We start from the raw sequence: 19356 nt of genomic DNA, 5'->3' as shown, positions 1-19356 counted from the left end.
CTCTGACCTCTTCTGTGATTAATGAGCTGACGATTCTGCATCGATAAGGAATTAACCTGGAGCCCCTACCCATCAATAGTCAGGAGTCCGGGTCCCCAGCCCCACCCCCACTCCTGACGGAGTGCTCCAGGGGCCCCCTGAACAGACCAAACCTGCACTGCTTTGCACACCGACATCCAATCCTCTGCCCCACACTGCTGCCAGGAATTAACCCCTTAACTGCTTCTGTCCACATTGCCCCATCACCTAGCCCTTCATACACACAGGCAGCAGCTGTTTATATTGGTTTAATCCATGTCAAATGTAGTTTACAAAGGGAAAGGACAAGTACCTTTGTATAGAATATACAGACACAGCATCACACCATGGGGCCCACGGGAGGGGCAGGGGAGACCACTTTCCCTGGGAACAGGTCTAATCCCAGGAATGGTTCTTGGCAGAAGGCTGGGCAGCCAGAAGCACACTCATCCAGCCCCCATCTCAGCCCCTGCTTCAGCTCGGTTCCCATTTCCTGTGTCTCCCCCCTCTCCCAACTCCTTATAAAGAGCTCCAGGAGCTAAGACTAAGAAGAGGATCGTGTCCGTTGGGGCATGTGCCCCATGTCTGGGGGAAGAAATATACACCACTGAACACCGAGCACATAGGAGAGGGAAAGGGATGCCATGGGGAGAGAGGCAGGCGCCCTGAGAGGTGGATGGGCCGAGCCCCCAGCCAGCCCTGAAGGGGGCACTGCTCCCAGGTGTTCTTAAAAAAAGAAGAAAATCATACAACCAAAGGGGAGGGAACGGAGTGGAGGGCGAGGAATTGTCCCATTTATACACAACATTGTAAACATACACAGTCTATATTACATGTGCTTCAGTCTGGCGTTTGCATGTCTGTCTGTCCGTCTGTCCGTCTGGGGGCTGGATCTCAGGAGCCTTGCCCCGCTACTCCCCCTTACCTCCACCTCCTTGCCCCACCCTGGGAACAGAACCTGGAATAGGTATGGTCCCAGGCTTGGTAGCAGCCAGCAGGCAGGGCCTGGGCCTCAGCCTCCACTCTGGCTCCAAAGTCCTGTGTGTGTGTGTGTGTGTGTGTGTGTGTGTGCATGTGTGCACACACAAATATGTGTGCGCGCGCATGTATGTACATGGGGAACCTGTGTGCAAGTATGTACAAGGGGGAGGGTCACATCACAGAGGCGGGCAGGTGGGGCTGCTCGCAGCAAGGGCCGCCAGGGGCGGCTAGCTCACAAGTAGATTCTCCGCAGGTCTCCGGGCGCTGTGATGGTGTTGCACTGAGGGCAGAGCTTCTTGGCACCCTGCAGGGAGAACAGGGAGGGCTCTGGTCACACACTACGCAGCTTGTTTGCTGGTGAGAGCACCCGGGCCTGCAGCCATGTCTCCCTGCGCCCATGTATGCTGGCACCTTGGTCCTGCCAGCCGGGGCTGAGGATGCACAAGCGGCCTCTGCAAGCAGGCAGGCGCACTCCTGTGCTGGGGGGACGCCAGGATCAAACCGCCTGGCCAGCCCCGCAGCGGGAGCCCCGGTAATGAGAACAAGGCTGGGTCCAGCTGTGGCTGCGGCAGCCCTAACGAGATTACATGCGGCCTTTGATCAGGACACAGAGCCCACGTCCGGGCCTTTTATTGCTGTCTCCGGGCGACATTTTAATGGCTGCTCCGGAGCGAAGAACAGGGGCAGGAGCAGAAGGAGCCTAGTAATGGCAGGGGGAGGGGCTGAGGCCCTGGTCCTGCTTACCCACAACCAGCCTCCTCCTGACCCGGGATCTCACCAGTATATGTGACAGAGGGAGCCTTGGGGGTGGGCAGGGGGAGGGGAACAGGCAGCAAACCCATGGAGGGAGGGAATTTTTTTTTTTTTTTTTTGAGGGAGAGAATAAACCTGGTGGGGGAGGAGAGAATTGGGGGGGGGGGGAGTCTGGGGGGGTGAATATCCTGGCTTCCTGCTGCTGTGTTCAATGCTCATGCTCTCCCCTGCCCCTCGCACCACCCTCCCCTCAAGCAGGCTCAAGAATAAGCATGGACGTGTGGGCAGCACCAGAGACTGCCCTCCATTCCCCAAACCGCATGCCACCTCACCAGGGTCCGTAGCCAGCACTCCTCGCAGTGCACATGCCAACACTGGATGGACGTTAGGGGCATCGAGTAGGAGTCCTAGGGAGGAGTGGGGCAGAGAAGGGGTCACTCTGAGGCTGGCCCACCCTCTAAAGAGCTCAAATCACAGTGCAAAGGCCCCTTCCAACCCCCAGAGGGCACTGAAGCCTGACCAGAGGCATCCCAGGTTCCCTTTCTCTCACCATACAGATGAGGCATTTGTAACGGTCCCCACGGGATAGCTGCCGTTCAAGTTCCCTGACCCGAGCCTTCAGGGCCTCAAACGTGGTCACAGCTGAATCTTCGGTGATTCTGTAAAGAGGATGGCTTGGTTGGGCAGGCAGCAGGCTGGCATCTCTAACCTGAACCTCCAGCCCACACCTCCCTTGAATTCTAGAAGCAATATATAAATGTCCCCCACATGTCCCTGCTCCCCACCTGCCGAAATCCTCTATCTGAAAACTCCTCTTTCTTGAATTGAACTCTTCACGCTCCTGTTCCTCCACCTCCATCTTGGTGAATTTCCAAACCAGATATCTCGGAACCATTCTCAAACCATTCCTTCCCAGTCACCCTCGACACCTACAATCTGTCATCTAGTTTCTAGTATCTTGGTAGTCTCCACTACTACCTCTGGTCCAGGCCCTCATGGTTTCTCTGACAATTCCTCTCCTGACCTGAATGGCCCCTTCATTCCATTCTCTCAGCACCTAGAATTTTGCAGATTTGACCATTCCTACTTTAACATTTCAATGTTTCCCTCAGAATACAGCTCTATCAAACTTCTTGGAAGCTGAACAGGGACTCCTTGGCCTAGCCCCGGCCCATATCCCTCAGTACCCCGCCGCACGTGATGCTCCATCCAAACCAAACTGAAGCTTCCCACACCCAGCACCATTTTCCACGCCCCTGGCCTCTGGCAGTAATTCCTGCTTCCTCTGGCCCACCCCACCTCCTGCCAGCCCCACCGTGGGTGGCTGGTTTCCCGTGCTCTCTGGCACCCTGCAGCGGACCGCACCACAGCAGTGCAACTGCAAACATCCCTGTCTCCCAGGCAAGATGCAGTCTCCCAACCACAGGCTGCTCACGCCACCAGTACTGACCACGGACATTAGCCCACAGCGGGCACGGGAGTGTGAGTAAATGTCTGTTGACCCTAAAGCCAGTCTCACCCCCAGAGTATGAGGTGTGGAGACTGCACAAGTCCCACAGAATCCAAGTCCTGGGCCACAGGCCCGCCCTACCTCAAGGGCTCCTTGTTGTTCCTTCTTGGGCACATGAGATGCCCTGAGGGCCCTCACCTGCTGTTCAAGCTCTGCCCATGAAAGTCCCTGTAACTTCTGGAAGGCTCTCTGGGTTGTGGTCCTGAACAGTGAAGAGCTAGGACTAGCTGAAGGATGGGGTGATCCCTCCTACCCCTTCTGAAACAACTGAACAGAACCTAGAGGAACTCACAGAAGAAGAATGCTGCCTGGAGGAGCAGAAAAGATGCTGCTAGAGATGGGCCTTAGGGAATAATAATGATGAGAACACAAATAAAAGAGCCAAAATTTATTAAGCGCTTACTAAATGCCAGTGATTGTACTGAGGGGTTAAAAATTATTATTTTATTTACACCTCACAAAAACCCCATGAGGAGATTGTAATATTCCCATTTTATATATGAAGAAACTAAAGCAGCAGAGGAACATGAAGCAGCTTGCCTATGGTTCACACAGAGTGGGGGAGCTGGGATTCAAAACCGAGACTGCTGCTGTGATCCATCGATCACTCTGTGACTAACATTACAACACTGATAGTATCTAGGAGGAGCAGGGTCTCTAGGCCCAGGGAACGGGACCAGGACTGGGAGAACAAAGGCCAAGAGGTCCATGTGGCCGTAAGGCTCACCCATGGGTAAGTGTTAACGTGGGGAAAGTGGGGGAAGACTTGAGTCCACAATCTGAAAGAGAAGCTGATCTCACAGGCAACGGAAAGCTGCTGGGCCCACCGGAGGAGGGTGGTAAGAGGGACCAGTCTGAGGGGAATCGTAAGTGTGGCGCTGTGGGGGCAGAGACGTTCTCCAAGGATGGCCTGTTCGGCCGGCTTGGAACAGACAACTGCCGCAGAAAGCCCAAAAGCTTACAGGTGGTACTGGCGTTAAGTAATATGAGGGGGCATGGGGAGGATGGTGGGTAACATTCCATGGGCAGCAACAGACTTTGATCTCTAACCTTTCTCTCTTAGGGCACCAGCAGCAACAAAGAAGAGGAAGTCTTGGTGTTGTGTCCTTGTGTCAGGGATGCCCTCAATCTATTACTCCATGGGTCCACAACTCCCTCTACCCTGCCTCTATCCATGGAAGCTGCGAAGGGAATGACTCCGGCTCCTCTGACACTGGCTGATGCTGCAAGTGTCCACTCAACTTTCCAGATCTGGAAAGCCCCTTCATCAGCCCCCTGACCCATACACACGCCAGCACAGCTCTTCCCCTGGCGCTCTGCCCAATGCCACATGTGCCATTCTCATCTGGACTGTTGGTGAATTTCTGCCAAGGAGACAAGGTAGCTGTGCTCCCTTTCTCTCTAAGGACTAGGCTAGGCATCTGCCTGGTCCTATGTAGTTATTTCAAAATTGGGACCCTGAGGCCTGGACGGGGGACAAAGGCCCAGAGCAGAGCACTCTCAAACTCTGTATCAGAGGAATTAGAGCTAGAAAGGCAAAAAGGATGGGGCCAGGAGAGGATGAAGCTATCTCCCCCATCATCTCCAAAAGCTCTATAGGCCACATCCGACTGCAGAGCCCACCTTACTGTGGACTTGCTCGGCAAACACCTGGTTGTTATCTCTGCTTTGGTACAATACCTGGTTCTCCAGTCCCTGACCCAGGCTACTTGTGAGTTATTCCTGAAACCCTCTGGGGCATGGGGTAGAGAATTTCCTGGAAGCAGCCGTGGCGTCCTGCTTCCCCTGGGTTGTGAAAAAGATCTAGGGCGGGAACCCACGTTGTGTGTACCAGGAAGTCATGGGGACTGACAGGTCTCAATCTTGGTGGGGCCAGACCCGGTGGAGATCTCCACATATGACTCATCCCAGAGAACCTCGCCTACTGGTGCCTGTGCTCATACAGGTGGGACAGAAGTCCCAACTTACCCAGCTTTGGGTGGGTAGTACCTTCATGGATGGCCACTGGCTCTGGCCCCCACCTCCCCCTCGGGCGCCATCCCTGATTAATGATCTTGTCTTTCTGATTTATGAGCAGCCCCTCCAGACAAGGGTGGGCGCCCCTTACGGCCCCGCCCGCCCCGCTCAGCTGGAGTAGGAGAGAATTATTAAATAAACATCCATACGTCATCCCCCCCCCACACAAGCTGGTTGCGCCGAACCCGTGCGGCCCGCTCCAGCACTGACACGGAGCAGCTGCGGTGATTCATGGGCAGCCGGGCCCCGAGCCGCGGCCCATACATCATGCCAGCAGCACTCGCGGCCCTGGCCGAGATAAACTGATCAACCACAACGGGCTGGAATGAATTTATGACAACACAAAATGGAGGGAAACAAATGGGAGGTGACCCTGGGCCACCGACCCAGCCCTGCACCGGCCTGCAATCCACTCTCCTGGCAGGAGGCAAGATGGAACACTGGCCCTGGAATGAAGAGGCTGCCTTTTAACCCCAGACAACCTATCCTCCAGCAGAGAGAGGGGTGGGGTGCGGAGAAGTAAGCAGTGGCCAAGAGCAGCAACTCAAGGCAGCTAGAGCCGGACAGTGCCACTTCTAGGTGCCAGAACTGGCCTTGCTTGGGCTTCTGGAAAGGCGGTAAGATGCCCAGCTGATTTCAAGTCCTTGTGGCTCCTGGGGATCCAGGCTGGGGCTGGCCAGTCTCATGTGAATTGCTAACGGATCTCCTTTCCCTCTGCCAGAGAACCCAGGCCAAAAATTCCTTACCAGAAGTGATGAGACCCAATGCTCCTGCCTAAAATCCACTGCGAGCGCCACCCGGGACAAGAAAAATGAAACCAATTTAGCTCCCGATTAAGAAACAGAAACTGGAGATGAATCAAGTGCGCTGGCTGGGCTGGGCGGCCATACATCACATTCCCGGGCGGAGGCCGCCGCGGCGGGCAGGCAGGCGGGCGGACTGCTCCTCCCTCCGCCAGGACTCCCAGGGCAGTGGCCCAGCGATCAATTCACAAAGTCACGCTTAGCACCAGCTGGGCCCCACTGCTGTCATGTGCCCAGGACCGCAGGACTAAGCCATGCTCTGGAGGGCCAAGAGTCCTGGCAGAAGGCCTTCCTGCTAACAGAGAGCCCCCCCCTCTCCCCTCCCTGAACTGCCATCCCAGGGGCCCCTCTCCTGGTCGGACACTCACTTCTCGATGTCACTATTCTTGCAGGTCTTCTGCATGGCCTCCTGCTTGCTGCTCTCACCGTTGCTGGTAGATGGCATCTCTGCTGGGATAGAGGGGCAACTCATATTCTGGCCAGACTGGGCAGCACAGGTGAGGGACTGGGCTTGAGTCAGTCACCACTACCCAAAGGATGTCCCCTTTTCCCCACTACTCTCAAGGTGGGTCAGGACTTACCATCACTGGCCCATTTAGAGAACTCAGGTGTGATGCGTGTGCTGGGAGGGCCGCCACTAGGGAAAGGAGGGGAAAAGAACAAAGTGAGCCCTAAAGGCAGGCAGAGGAGCCCTGAGGGTGGGTATTGGGTTGACTCCCCCACCTTAGGACTTTCCATCCCTCTACTCCACCCACCCAAGCCTGTGCCCACACTTGCTTTAGAACTGCGCCCCGGAGTGCCTCTCTCTCCTTGGCTTCACCAGGCTCCTCGCCTGTGCAGGGAATGACGTCAGCCTCTGTGTATCTGGCATAGTGGTCAAGGACAACAGATCCTAGATTGCAGTAGGCCGTGAAGGTTGAATCCTGGTTAAAGCTTTGACACTGACCCCAAAGTTTGCGGGGGGGTGGGGTGGGAGGAGGGTATAGGCAAGTACCAGAGCCGCTGGCTACTTTTTCAATTCCCTTTGGCCTGTCCCACCAGCCCCATCTTGTCCCACAGTGCCCCAAGGATACTGCGGCTTCCCATATTCCAGAGTGTCATCCCCATCCACATCCAGGTCAGCGTCGCTGTCCGGATTCTCTTTGCCGCTGCACATGACAAAGCCAGAGCCTGTGGGAAGCAAGACATGAGTAGGACCGGGGCGAACGAGACTACACCAAGCGTGCCCCTTCTGATGCCTCTAGGTAAGGCTTAAGTTTGGAGCCAGGTAAGGCCCAGACAGAAATTTGGGCCTGAAACACAGAGCCAAATACTTAGGTACTCTTGGCTCTGACATTTCATTTCCTTTCACTCTTCCTTTTCCTCTGCCACTTCTTACTGCTCCTGGTGGTCTCTGCTCATGAACTAGCCCATTCATATACTATGTCAGGTCCTCAGGAGACACTCAAGCTAGCCTGCTGTCCACCTGTCTTCCAGATCTAGTTAGAGCAGGAAGAGGATACAGAAATTCATGTCTGTAGAGCCACCCCCACCCAAGACCTGGCCATCCCCTGTGTCCCATGGTCCACTGTGACAGTCCATCAAAAGGAAGAGCAAACTGGCTAGGGCTAGTCAGAGCCATACAGTGAGACCCCCAGCCAACGTCCTGATTTTGGCCGCCAGGTCCTTGCCAGCAAAAACACCAGGCAGCTGTTCAAATATTTGGTGTCTGAAGCGCCTGACATTAATTATTCATCTCCACCTCACTCAGCCCAGATTCCTGGACAAGTGCAGTTAGAAAGGGATTAGGAAGGGACAGACAAGGGAGGATAGGCACGCACACCTGCTTCTCAAAGCAATCCACAAAGGCAACCAGGCTGGGTGGAGGCAGGGCCATAGGCCAGGCAGGTGGGTGACCCTACCAAGGTGTACTTGGCCCAAGCACAGGCAGACCCTTGGCCAGCGGGGACGGGTGAGCTGCTCAAGCCACATCAGGGCCCCTTACCTGATTCTGTGCTCTGACACCCAGGATCACCCTTCCTGATGGGCATGGTTAGGGGCCACAGAGCCTTTTCTCCCTCCCTGCCCCTGTCTCCGCCCAGTGGTCTCAGACCACATCCCACTGGCAAGCACAGCAGTCCTGCCAGGATGGAGAGAGATGAAAACAGCGGGATCTATGGCAAGCAGAATTGGCAAGGAATCCTCAAAGAGGCGAGGAAGCAGTTTGGGGTTCTGATGATCTCAGAAAGGTCTTCTTGTCCGTTCTTTCCACTTTCATCAAGACAACAGTCTTATGATGGGTCCTCAAGCCTTTTGTCTGTTCCTTCATCCTGCTTCCCAGATGGTTCTGACCCTTCCTTTCCTGGCTCCAAAACCAGCTATGGTCTCCCACCGCATGTGTATCTTCTCAGCCAGGTCCAGCAAGATGTGGATGTTCCTACTTGTCCACCTTTGCTCTTTCTACATTGTCGCCCCAAGCACCCCATGCCTACACACACACTCTTTACTGAGCCTCACACGGCCCTGTTATGTCCTGCTCTGCAGACTTTTGCTCATGCTTTTCGCTCCATGTGGAATGTTCTCCATCTTTTAAGCCTGTTTCAAGACCATTTTTCTTCCTGATCTTCTTTCCCCCACCTACGCCTCCCGTCTCTGGTCTCTCAAAGATTTCATCCATACCGAAGTCAAGTAGCACGAGGGAAAGCGAGATGCTAGGCACTGGCTAAGTTCCCCTCTGCACCTCCCCACCCCCGCCAGCCCTCATCTCCCCTCCACACTGAGGCACCAACAAACTCAAGGCAGCAGGCAGGTCAGCAGCGGGGCCATTAAGCTGAGAAAACACCAAGTTACAGCTCTGTCTCCTATTCACGGCCAGGTGTCCTGACAAGCAATTCCCTCCCTGTGGCTGAGTGGCACCTCTATAAACCCTCTGACAGTTTAGGAGACAAACTCTGCCATCAATCAGAATGGAGCTATCAGGTTCACTTACAGCCTGTGCCCCCGAACCCTGCCAAGGCTCCCTCCCCCAAGTACACACAGTTCAGCAGCCAGCCTCACAGCCTTTGCCTTGGCCAGGCCCTGCCCAGCCCTGCCTGGTGAGTGTATGAGAAGGAAAGCAAAGGACCCATGGCAAAGCTGAGAAAACGGTACCAGAGAGCTGCCAGGAAAAGTCCTGGTTTCTCAACACAGAAAGCAACCCTGTGGCCTGAAGTCCTCTCCTCGGCCAGGCCTAGACCAGGACTCCCACCCCAGCAGAGCACAGCCACTGTGCTTTCCCTGACCCTCCATGTCTGTCTGTGCGCCACCGCCTTCGTACATCTTGTTATCTCTTCTCCTTCCTGGTTTACAGAGCAAACGCCTGCTTATTCTGCAAGTCTGACCTAGCTCAGCCATGCCTCCTGCTAAGAACTCACAGTGCCTATGCACACAGCTGCTCCAGAAATACTCCAACATTCTTTCAACCTTTACTGAGCTCATACACAGTCTGGCCTGGCACTGGAGACACAAGAGTTTCAAGATCTGATCTCCACCCGTGAGGTGCTGAGTGTGAAGACTTCCCCAGGTATTTCTATGTAGGTGTCCCTTCCTTGGTGTCCACCCAGACTTCCGTGCAAATCCAAAGTCATATTTAACTACATGTACTGTCATGGTCCCTCATCAAACTGCAAGCCCAGGTCGGACTCACTGCTGTGGTCTCAGCAGCATGCAGCAGAGCTGGCCAGGCCCACAGCAGTGATGGCTAAAATGCTGACGGCGCTGTCTTGTCAGGTCCTGAGAGCCCTATGTCCGAAAGGAGGCAGAGGCCTCTCAGGATATAACCTTCCCTGTCAGACCTCAACCCCAGCTGGGCAGTGACGACCTGCCAGGCAGGACAGAGAGCATGGCACATCTTATCCACCAAGGAAAAGGCCTGTCTCTGGTTTGTGACCCTGACCCCATCCCCCTATGGAGACAGATGTTGGGAACCTCTCCCTACCCCACAGGTGTTCAGAACAGGCTGCTACTGCCAATTTCCCTCTTATGCTGCCCCAGCCTCCTCCAACCTCCTTCCCAGCACATTAAACTTTATTTTCTTAATGAAATGTCACTTGCGGACTTCTGGCAGAATCATAATAAAAAGAAACTGCCATAAAGCCATTTTATGCCGACAGCGTCCCCCACCCCCCACTTGGCACCCTCCCCCCACCCCCAGCTTCGAGAGGAAGGCTCCATAGCCGTTTTATGTTCTCAGCTGCTGGAACATCCCAAGCCAGTACTCAGAGGCAAGATGGCACACACAGCTCCTTTCCAAGCCTCTGGCTCCTGTTCCATGTAGCTTCGGGGATAACAAGCAAGCTGCCGCTCCTGCTGCTGCTATCCAGGGAAGGGACTCAACTCCCAGGACCTCCAAGATGACCTGGAGGACCCTTTAGTCACCAGGGGAGGCCCCTTGCTATGACTCAACCCCAGCTAGAGTGGCGCAGTGTGCTGAGCTGCTGTTTCTAGGCAAACAAGGCTGCTGGTCAGCGATGCTCAGCAGAGTGGGTTCTGGGAGGGGAGGCAGTGTGAAAAATCCCTTCCCTCCAAACGAATACTTAGCAACAGAGAGGATTAAGTGCAAAAATGATAAGCAAGTCTAAATTTTATAAAAATGACCTCTCCCATAAACTCATTTCTTCCTGGGTCATCAAGGAGAAGAAAAAAAAAATCAGTGTTAATTTAATCAATTGATTAGGCGATCGATTGAGAAACTGGAGATGCCCGTTTACTGGGGGCACTAACGTCCTGGAACCCGAAACCACAAAAAAGGAGCCATCAATTTCCTCACCTGCTGCTTCTAACAAAACCTGAGCCCAGGGAGAAAGGAAAGTCTTGGGGCCCTTCAGAGGCCATGCTCTTGGGGAGGGGCGGGTGGGGAGAGACAGGGGCAGCAGTTTCCGGAGAGTTTTACACTGGAATTAGTTACAGATGCAGTTACGGTGTCTTGTGTAAACGCCATCGATTGGGGAGCTGACAGTCTGGGGAGCTGCGATGCGGGACAATCAATCGGCCTGCAGTGTCACCTGCCACCTCGCTGAACAGTTGACAATGCAATTATCCAGTGTGGAGGCAGGGAGTTGGCGTGTGTCAAACGCACTTAGCCACTTTCCGGGCCTCCTCAATAACGCGTTTCACTGCCTCACGTCAGGAGAGACGCAGAGAGACAGACGCCGTTTAAAACCATTGATACTTGCTCCTTCTGCCTGCACTCCCTCTATCCCAGCTTAACAATTGTGTTCCAAAAGGCGATTAAATCCCCGTCAGTTGCCACAGGGGACAGAAGGTGCCCTGCTCCCTGCCACCTCTCCTCACCCCTCCCACCAAGCAACAGTTAGAACTAAAGGTGGTAGGAGCTAGAAAGCAGAAGCCCCAGCCCTCCCTGTCCCAAGACTGCCTCCAGCAGCTGGCTGCTCCAACATCTGTCACTGACCGGACCACGCAGCACGGCTACACTGTGGATGCTTTTAGTTACAGGGGTCCCTTCTTTTGGGAACTAACATGCTAGAGGGGGCAGCAGCTAGGGGAAGGCCTAGTTCTGTGCCCTGGGACTCACGGTACCTCTCAGCTCCTGACCCAGGATCTGGTGATGTTTTAGCAGGCCACAGCTCATTAAAAGATCGGTGCCAGAGCTGTCCTCTCTGTGAGATCTCATCCCAGGCTACTGGGAACCAGCCTAAATCCAAGAGAGGAACTTGAGAAAGATGGAGTCACCAGGCCAGGATCTGGGGAGGGCAGAGACCTGCACAGCTGGGCCTCTAAGTACTGTCATTCTCCCTCCCCTCCACCTGTTTGATTCAAAGGGGCTCACTGCTGGATTCTAGCGAAGCATTTCCTGTCAGGGCTCAGACACAGCCACAGCACCCTCTAGTTCCTGTGCAGTCTCCTGGGAGATGTTTCCATCTTCCACACTCTTGTGCCTGCCCCCATCACTGTTACCTTATCTGAAACCAACCATCCCCATGTCTTCTCTCTAGCCTGTCCATTCCAGACATGATGGGCTCCAGGCTCCCCAAATCCAGCTGAGTGAACTTTCAACAGCAACCAATACAGAGGAAGGATCAGAGCTCACCATGTCTCTTTTTGAGGACCCAGGAGCTGGAGACAGGAAATGTGGAGAGGTGTGGCTCACTCATCACATACCTCCCTTGGCTATAGAAAGGAGCAGGTTTTTGTCCCAAGAGGCTGTATCATTAGGTTCTCACTGAGGCCTGCTGCTTTAGCCCAGAAGCCCTTTGCTCTGCCCAGGGCTGGCATGGTGCCCCAGAAGAGGATCTTTTTCTAACTGCTAAGCTCTCTCAGGGGAATGTTGGGGAAGCTCTAGGCTCCATGCTACCCTTTATGCAATTCTAATACTGGGTGGGGGAAAGAGCAGTAGCAGACTAGCAACCCTAAGGTTCTGAGAGGACATCAACAGCTCAGGCACACAGCCCAGGATTTCTCTGAGAACTGGGAAGGCCACGGTACTTCCTAGATACTGAAAGTTTTAGGTCTTCCGACCTGTCTTGAAATCTTTATTTCCTTTAGCCTCTTAAAGAACTGTTTTTAGCTGGACCTACCTTGGTGCTTGCTGCCTGCTTACCTGTTCTGTCTTGTTTTTCATTTTGTTCTAGAGTCCCAATTCCAAGCACTCCTGGGTCCGAGCTACCTAGGCTTTGCCCTCGATAGCCACAGATCCGTCTTCAAGGCCTGTTCCCCTCAGCCAAGTGTCTCCACCAAAACTCTTGCTTGTTCCCTAGCTCCATAGCAGATTACACTCAAGGTAACAGATCTGCTCCATCAGACCAGTTCCCAGTAGGCCTGGTGGGAAGCTTGCTGAGGATGACGAAGGGGCCCCGGTCTGGGAGGAGGGATAGGGGATGATCGGATACAGGAACTTATCTGCAATTCTTCAATTCTTTCATATCTAACAAGGACAGCAATCTCTGTTCTGTCAGCACGCACAGCGCAGCTTAAATGGGCCTCAGCACTCGCCCGCTCATCCTGCCTCTGCTCCCTCTCTCTGAAGTCGGCTGGGCAGCTTCTTCAGCCGGCGTTATCACTCCCTCTAACCGGTCTTGGCAGGCAATCTAATTCCTCCTGAAAAGGTCACCGCCATTTTAACTGCCTTTCAATCACATTAAGCACGCGCTGCCCGGCTTGCGGCCCGGCCCGCCCGGCGGGCGATCAATGCGCAGCACTGACACCAGCCCGCCTGGCGGGGCCACACCCAACCCCCCAAGAGTTGGGGCCTACCGGTCCTGGCCAGGGAGGGTAGACTGACAGATGGCCAGCTTCTGCAGCCGGGGTTTCAGGGGCAGAGGCAGTCAGGATCAACCAGGGCCTCCTTTGATGCCCCCCCTCCCCCCCACCGAGGAGCCTCAGCCTCCTCTGCTCCACTGCGCCCCGCTCTCTGCCTCGTGGCCCCCGCTGATCTTGCTGTAACACAGCCTTTCAAGTCTGCCTGTCTTTTGACTGCACTAAGCTGTTTAAGAGGCGGCAGCAGCTTCTATCAGGCAAGCTGGAGCCATTCTCTGCAGATAAAGGCACCTCCGGCCCTGCTCCCTCTTCAAGCCTCACTCTCATTCTCGCTCTCCAAACCGCTCAAAGAAAAGCCCCCTTTGAACTCCCCTCAGGAATTCTTGAAAGGAACAACCTCACAGTGTAAACACTCAGGGAAAACTGACACCCGCCCAGGGCCTAAAAGCACCGCACACTGGCTCTGCAAGTGTGTCCCAGCGCAGGGGAAGGACCGTCAAATCAGCAGGCCCCGTCTGCAGCTGTAGCCCCTGAAAGCCTGGTCTGGTGCCCAGAAGGCCAGGTCCAGTTCGGTGCCAAGAAACCTAAGAAGTTGCCACAGTGATGGAAGATATATCTGTAGCTGCCAACAGAGTGAACCCAGAGCTGCGTCCTGCAGCTGACCCTGATGGGCCACCGCCAGACACCTGTGTGTCCCATTCCCAGGATCCTGGGGTTTTTGCTGCTCATCCTTCCAGGGCCTCAGACACTCTAGAGCTCCAGGACAGGACCAGAGTGACATGGCAAATGAACTTTCTCCAGCTCAGGGTGGGGCAACGGTTTAGGCTGATTTACCATCCTGCCTGATACCTTCACTATCCTGACTGACCCCAAAGGCTTGGGGAATGAGAGAAACCCAGAGGCATAATGCCCGACCTGGACTTGGAGGCCCTTCATGTGTCCAGTCTGCACTGCACGGCGCTATGGAGACCACTCCCTGGGACCGGCCCATGCAGCATGGCCCTGACAAGACAGAGACCCTCTTCCCTGACCCACCAGTACTCCCACGGGTGTTGCCTGGAGAACTGGAGGCAGACAGGAAGCAGACTGGTTCACTCAATGATCGTGAGTCCCAGGGCCGGCTGTGCTTGTACAGAAAGCGGAGAGCTGGAGGCCAGGAGGCAGACTCTTTCCCTCTTCCCCTGACCAGAGCAGGGGAGTCTGACAGGAGGACATGACCCTAGGCAACTGGCCAGTCTACTGTATGACCTAGTGGGGGTGGGGGGAGACTTCCACTTCCACTGGGCGAAGCCACATCCCTCCAAGGAGCTAGGAGGGCAATGGAGCTGTGCAGTGCCCTGAGGACCCCTCTGTAGTAACAGGGGCGAGCCCAAGGGGAGCAGGGAGCAGCTGGGCCCAGGCCCCTCTTGCTTCAGGGCAGAGGGCACCCGGGGAGAAGGGATGGGATCAGAGCTAAAATTAGATTCCCCAATGAAGCTCATGGGAGGTCAAATTTTGCCATAACTCACTCTCTCCTCTGTAACTGATTTCCCTGACGTGGGGCTGAGGAGGAGGAGGAAAATCCAATGTGTTTGCCTGGAAGCCCTCAGGGCCCCCAGTGCTGGAGGTGTACAGCAGGTTGCTGGATTCTCATTTATCAGCCTTAAGAGGGATGGAGTGATAAATGCATAACCGTCCCTTTAATATTTTATGCAGGTGCTAACGCGGCTTGGCTGTCACCTTCAATGCATCACCCGAGGCTGAGAGCCCCCCTCGTCACTCCTAGCTTGCAGCCTCAATTCCATTTCCCCACCCAAATACATCCATTTTAATATGCACATCACAGGCAGGCAGCACGGTCACAAAGGAGCCCCGCCAGCAGCAGTTCCCACGTGGTGGAACGGATGACCAGCCACCAGCCCTGGCCTCTCGGCTCCCAACAGATGGATACCCAGCAGAGGCCCGGCCACCAGAGCACCAGTGCTTTACATGTCAGCCGCCTGTACCTCGGAAACCACCTTCCAGGAGAGTGGTGGCCCGGATCCGCTTCTGCCCGCACCACTCATATTCCTCAAAGCGGTTGCTGTTCTCGTGCTCGATATCCACAGCATCATCCTCGGCCATGCAGGAGCCTTCCCTCTGTGAAGAGCAAAGCAGGACCATGTGGGTTCCAGGCCACCACCACCTGCTCCCCCAGGTCTATAAGAAAGGCACAGCCCTGGCCCCCAGGCTTTGGTGGGTCATAACCCAGCTCTTGGCTCCTTTCAAGGAAACCAATCCAAAAGTCAAAGAACCTTTGCCTCTTCCCAATAATTTTCTACTGGAGCCCCAGGGAAGGAGTGAAAGTGTGAAAGCAAAGGAAGAGGATGAAGAACGGAGAAGCAGCAGCTGCTGAGACCACACGGGGACCCCAACACAGCCCCTAAATCTGGGGGCAGTCAGCAGCTAGTGTCAGGGAAAGCGGGGGGCGGGGGGGAGAAGAGGTAGGTAGGGATGGCCCCTCTACCTTCGAAAGGCAATGCTCCACATGCCTACTCATCTCCTGCTCCGATCCTGCCAGGGGGCGGTTGCACAGGGGACATACCTGCCCTTCATCTTGCTTCCTCCGTTTCATTTTCCCAATCCGAGCTGCATGGAGAAACCGAAAACAAAGCACAGAACATGCAAAAGGTCACTGGAGCTCCCAGGATCCCCGTGGAGCTGACACATCCTGACCTCTTGCCAGCCATTAGCCCTTTTGTTCAGGGTCTGATCTGGCCCTCATTACGCAGTACCTCTACTCTTTGGGGACTGAGTCTCACCAGGAGCACCTGCGGAGGAGACTGGTGCTGGGCCAGCAAAGTGTCTACTCTTTGGCCACAGATGGCTCAAGTTCAACCCATACCTTCCTACCTGTAGTGCTTAGTAAGTCCAATGAGCAAAGACTCGAAAAGTTGCTAAGTACCTGCCCAGAAGGCCAAGACCATGGGTTCTCTTAGCAAACATCTCTTGGCTAGAACCCAAGGTCCCTGCCAGAGGGCCAATTTGTCCTGCTGTTCACTCATCAGCTAAAACCCCTTTTGTTCCTATGCCAAGGGCCCTGAGGCACTGCCCTTAGTGTCCTACCTAGAATCTCTCAGAACAATTTTCTCTCATGTCCACTGGTCCCATTTAAAAAAAATTTTTTTTGTGGAATGCTTCATAAATTTGCATATCAGCCTTGTTTCAGGGCCTTACTAATCTCTGTATCGTTCCAATTTTAGTATATGTGCTGACGAAGAAAGCAATTTACTGGTCCCATTTTACAGAAGAGGAGACTGAGGCCCAATCATAAAGGTATAGAGGATCTGAGTCAGAGAGCCCAGGGTACCTTGAGAGGACAGCCTTCACTATGCCTACCCAAACCTGTTCTATCATTTCTAATCAGTGCAGGGGGCTGGCAGGCCCCCAGGCAGACGGCTGCCTGCCATGCTGTCCCACAGGGGCTCAATTCCAAAGTGCACACTGTAAGCCCCCAGCACTGCTAATTAATGCTGAGAGATGCAATCATTTCTAATTAGCTCACTAATCCCTCTCTGCAGCCCTCCTGTCACTGAAGCAGGAAGGGGTCAAAACAAGGGACTGCCACCCTTCCCATGCAATAGCAGGAGGAGAGATAGCCACTCTGAGATCAGACTGACTGGGGGCTGTGGGAGCCAGCCAGGGAGAAAAAGGTTCCCACTGCCAGGCCAGGAAGAACTTTCTCATGGATATTGACCCTGGTGGGAAGCTCTTGAATGCAGTATTGGGAGGGGGACACAGGTGAAAGCTGATGTTCCAACTTAAAGCTTCAGCTGTGTATTAGGCTCAGCATCAAATACCTTACACAAAGTAACTCATTTAATTCTATGTTCAACCTAAAGCAAGGCTGCATTATCCATTTTAACAGAAGTCACTTAAGACTCAGCGAGAACAAGGCACTTGCTCAAGTAGCCAAAAAGTGGCAAAGACAGGAGAAGTCATGCCTGACTCCAAAGGAAGATTGCTCTTCCGTCCTGAGTACCACACCCACCCCGACTGATTGCAGCAACGAAGACTGATCCCGGAGTATGCTAGGGCACTAAGAATATGCACATATACCTCTTGCCTGTTCGGAGGCAGGGAACCACTCCAACTCCAAAATAGTTGCTCTAGAAAGACCCAAACCAAGTGGAAAGCCATCACCCCACCAGAGATGGTATGGAGTTTGAGAAGTCTTGATCTGTAGCCTGGCCTGTATCTTCACTTTCCTGTGCTCTCTCTACAGGAGAGGGGACTATGTTCTAGTATCCACCTTAATTTTATAGACAAAGATCTAGATCCCTTTGCCTTAACTGTCCTAACACTTGGTATTTCAGGCCTGAGCCACCTTTGCACCCTGCATCAAGGGCTGGGATGGAGAAGGGATGGTAGACATCAGAAGGGCAAGGGGCCCTAATGGTTCTTGAAGCCCATAGGGAGCAGTGTGCCAATATGAAGGGCCTATGACAGACACAACTGAATAAAGAAATGAATCTTACAGATCTGCCAAGAAGAGCATGATACTGGGCACTGTTCTTGCCCAAGCCACCCAGGACAGAAGATCCTGTATAATCCCAGGAAAGTACCTGATGGGCTGAACAGCATCTGAAGATTCTCAGATAAGCAAGCAGGTTTGGTTTAACTTGCAATTCATCAGGTGCCTGGGTGGCTCAGTCACTGTGCGCCTGCCTTCTGCTCGGGTCATGATCCCGGAGTCATGGGATTGGGCCCTACATTGGTCTCCCTGCTCTGAGTCTGTTTCTCTCTCCCTCTCCCCACTGTTCCCCCTGCTGTGCTGCCTAATAAATAAATAAAATCTTTAAAAAAAAAAAAAAAAAGGTAACTCGCCATTCATCTTTTAAGTCCTGAACTAAGCTTACTAAAGTGTGGGCAGGGAAAGGTCTGTGTAAGGAAGCAGCAAGACAGGGTCACAGAAGCACAGGTTTTGGAGGTAAACTTCAGTTTAAATCATGGTTCAGTTACATCCCAGCTGCACGATTTTAAACAAATCATCTTTACCTCTCACAGCCTCAGTTTCCTTATCGACAAAATGTGTTACCACCTTCTCAGAAGTGTTATGATAATGATGATTAACATGGTGTCTGCCTATGATGAACGCTTTCCTTTTCCTGATCAGGGCTCAGCCAGGCAGCAGAACCCAAGTGGCAGGAGCTGAGGATCCTGAATGGCCAGAGCCTCACTCACTCATCAGCTGGCCCAGAGACCCTAAGCCCCTTATAGCCAACACCCAGACATACCACACCCTAGTCAGCACAAAAAGCTAGGTTCATCCAATTGTGTTCAGCAATAGTAATGCTCCAGAGGTTTGAATCCAAAGGGGGGGGGCACCAGATAGTGCATACATGATGTGCTTTCAGAGAAGGCCTCTAAGAGCTGTCGAGCCCACGCTGATCACCTTTGTGAAATGTGGGCCGACTGATAACTCAAAGAGCCCTGGGATGAGTTAGTTCCTGTTGCCGTGGGAACTCCAGATCTCACTGCATTGTCAAGTCTCAGCAGAGAGGCTGTATTCACACTACTGGGCACTGATTAAAAACTGGAAGAAAAACATTCTCAGCGCCCTGCCGGCTTGTACAGTGAGGTCCCAGCAGTTTGCAAATTCAAAGCTGAGCTCCCGAGTGGAATTGTGTAGCTTGTTCCTCATTCTCTGGTACTTATTGCCCACCAGGGTTCTTGAAGGCCTTCAGAGAGGCGTGGGCAAGAACTGGAACCATAACCTCCATTAGACAGACGGGGAAACTGAGGGCGGCAGCCCTGGTTAGCACAATCTCAGGCGCTGTGACTGCGACGAAGCCAAATGGCCCCAATATCGAAGAGACCCAGGCAAGCCTGGAGCTTCAGGCAGTGAGGGAGGGAGGAGGCCGGGGGTGGGGCGGAGGGAGGGGCCGGGCAAGACTCACCATTCAGTCGGGTTTGCCGGTTGGCTCGCACTCGCAGGAAGGTCTGGGAAAAGATCACGGACAGAAGCAGGGCGGGGGGGAAAAGAGAGGAAGAAAAGCGTCAGGCACAGCCTGAAGCCCTGGC

At 53.9% G+C, this 19356-nt stretch overlaps 1 protein-coding gene and 1 long non-coding RNA gene across 10 annotated transcripts in view; one reads left to right on the top strand and one right to left on the bottom strand.

Annotated features, from left to right (window-relative positions):
- Positions 1-271: 271 nt before the first annotated feature.
- The window catches only part of RNF220 (ring finger protein 220), a 224376-nt gene continuing 205291 nt past the window's right edge, over positions 272-19356 (bottom strand). For 3 of the 8 annotated variants that reach the window (XM_082687261.1, XM_082687264.1, XM_082687265.1), the window contains 10 exons: positions 19233-19275; positions 15878-15921; positions 15300-15432; positions 7155-7251; positions 6859-6945; positions 6663-6718; positions 6450-6528; positions 2303-2411; positions 2085-2159; positions 272-1303 (listed from right to left, as the gene is read on the bottom strand). In XM_082687261.1, coding sequence (XP_082543387.1) covers positions 1232-1303; positions 2085-2159; positions 2303-2411; positions 6450-6528; positions 6663-6718; positions 6859-6945; positions 7155-7251; positions 15300-15432; positions 15878-15921; positions 19233-19275 — 795 coding nt within the window. In that variant the 3' untranslated portion in view covers positions 272-1231. Of the gene's footprint in view, positions 1304-2084; positions 2160-2302; positions 2412-6449; positions 6532-6662; positions 6719-6858; positions 6946-7154; positions 7252-15299; positions 15433-15799; positions 15922-19232; positions 19276-19356 lie in introns of all 8 variants that reach the window. The other 5 variants (XM_082687258.1, XM_082687262.1, XM_082687259.1 and 2 more) reach the window with 3 other exon arrangements.
- LOC309842714 lies at positions 12059-18149 on the top strand. 2 transcript variants are annotated; one of them, XR_014299736.1, is made up of 3 exons: positions 12059-12838; positions 12996-14418; positions 15010-18149. It is a non-coding gene; the product is annotated as an uncharacterized lncRNA (long non-coding RNA). The 2 variants fall into 2 exon arrangements; XR_014299737.1 differs by lacking the exon at positions 12059-12838 and having other exon boundaries at positions 12848-14418.

Source organism: Mustela nivalis (assembly GCF_964662115.1).
Source record: "Mustela nivalis genome assembly, chromosome: 10".
Taxonomy (NCBI): domain Eukaryota; kingdom Metazoa; phylum Chordata; class Mammalia; order Carnivora; family Mustelidae; genus Mustela; species Mustela nivalis.
This window is presented reverse-complemented; position numbering and strand designations above follow the sequence as displayed.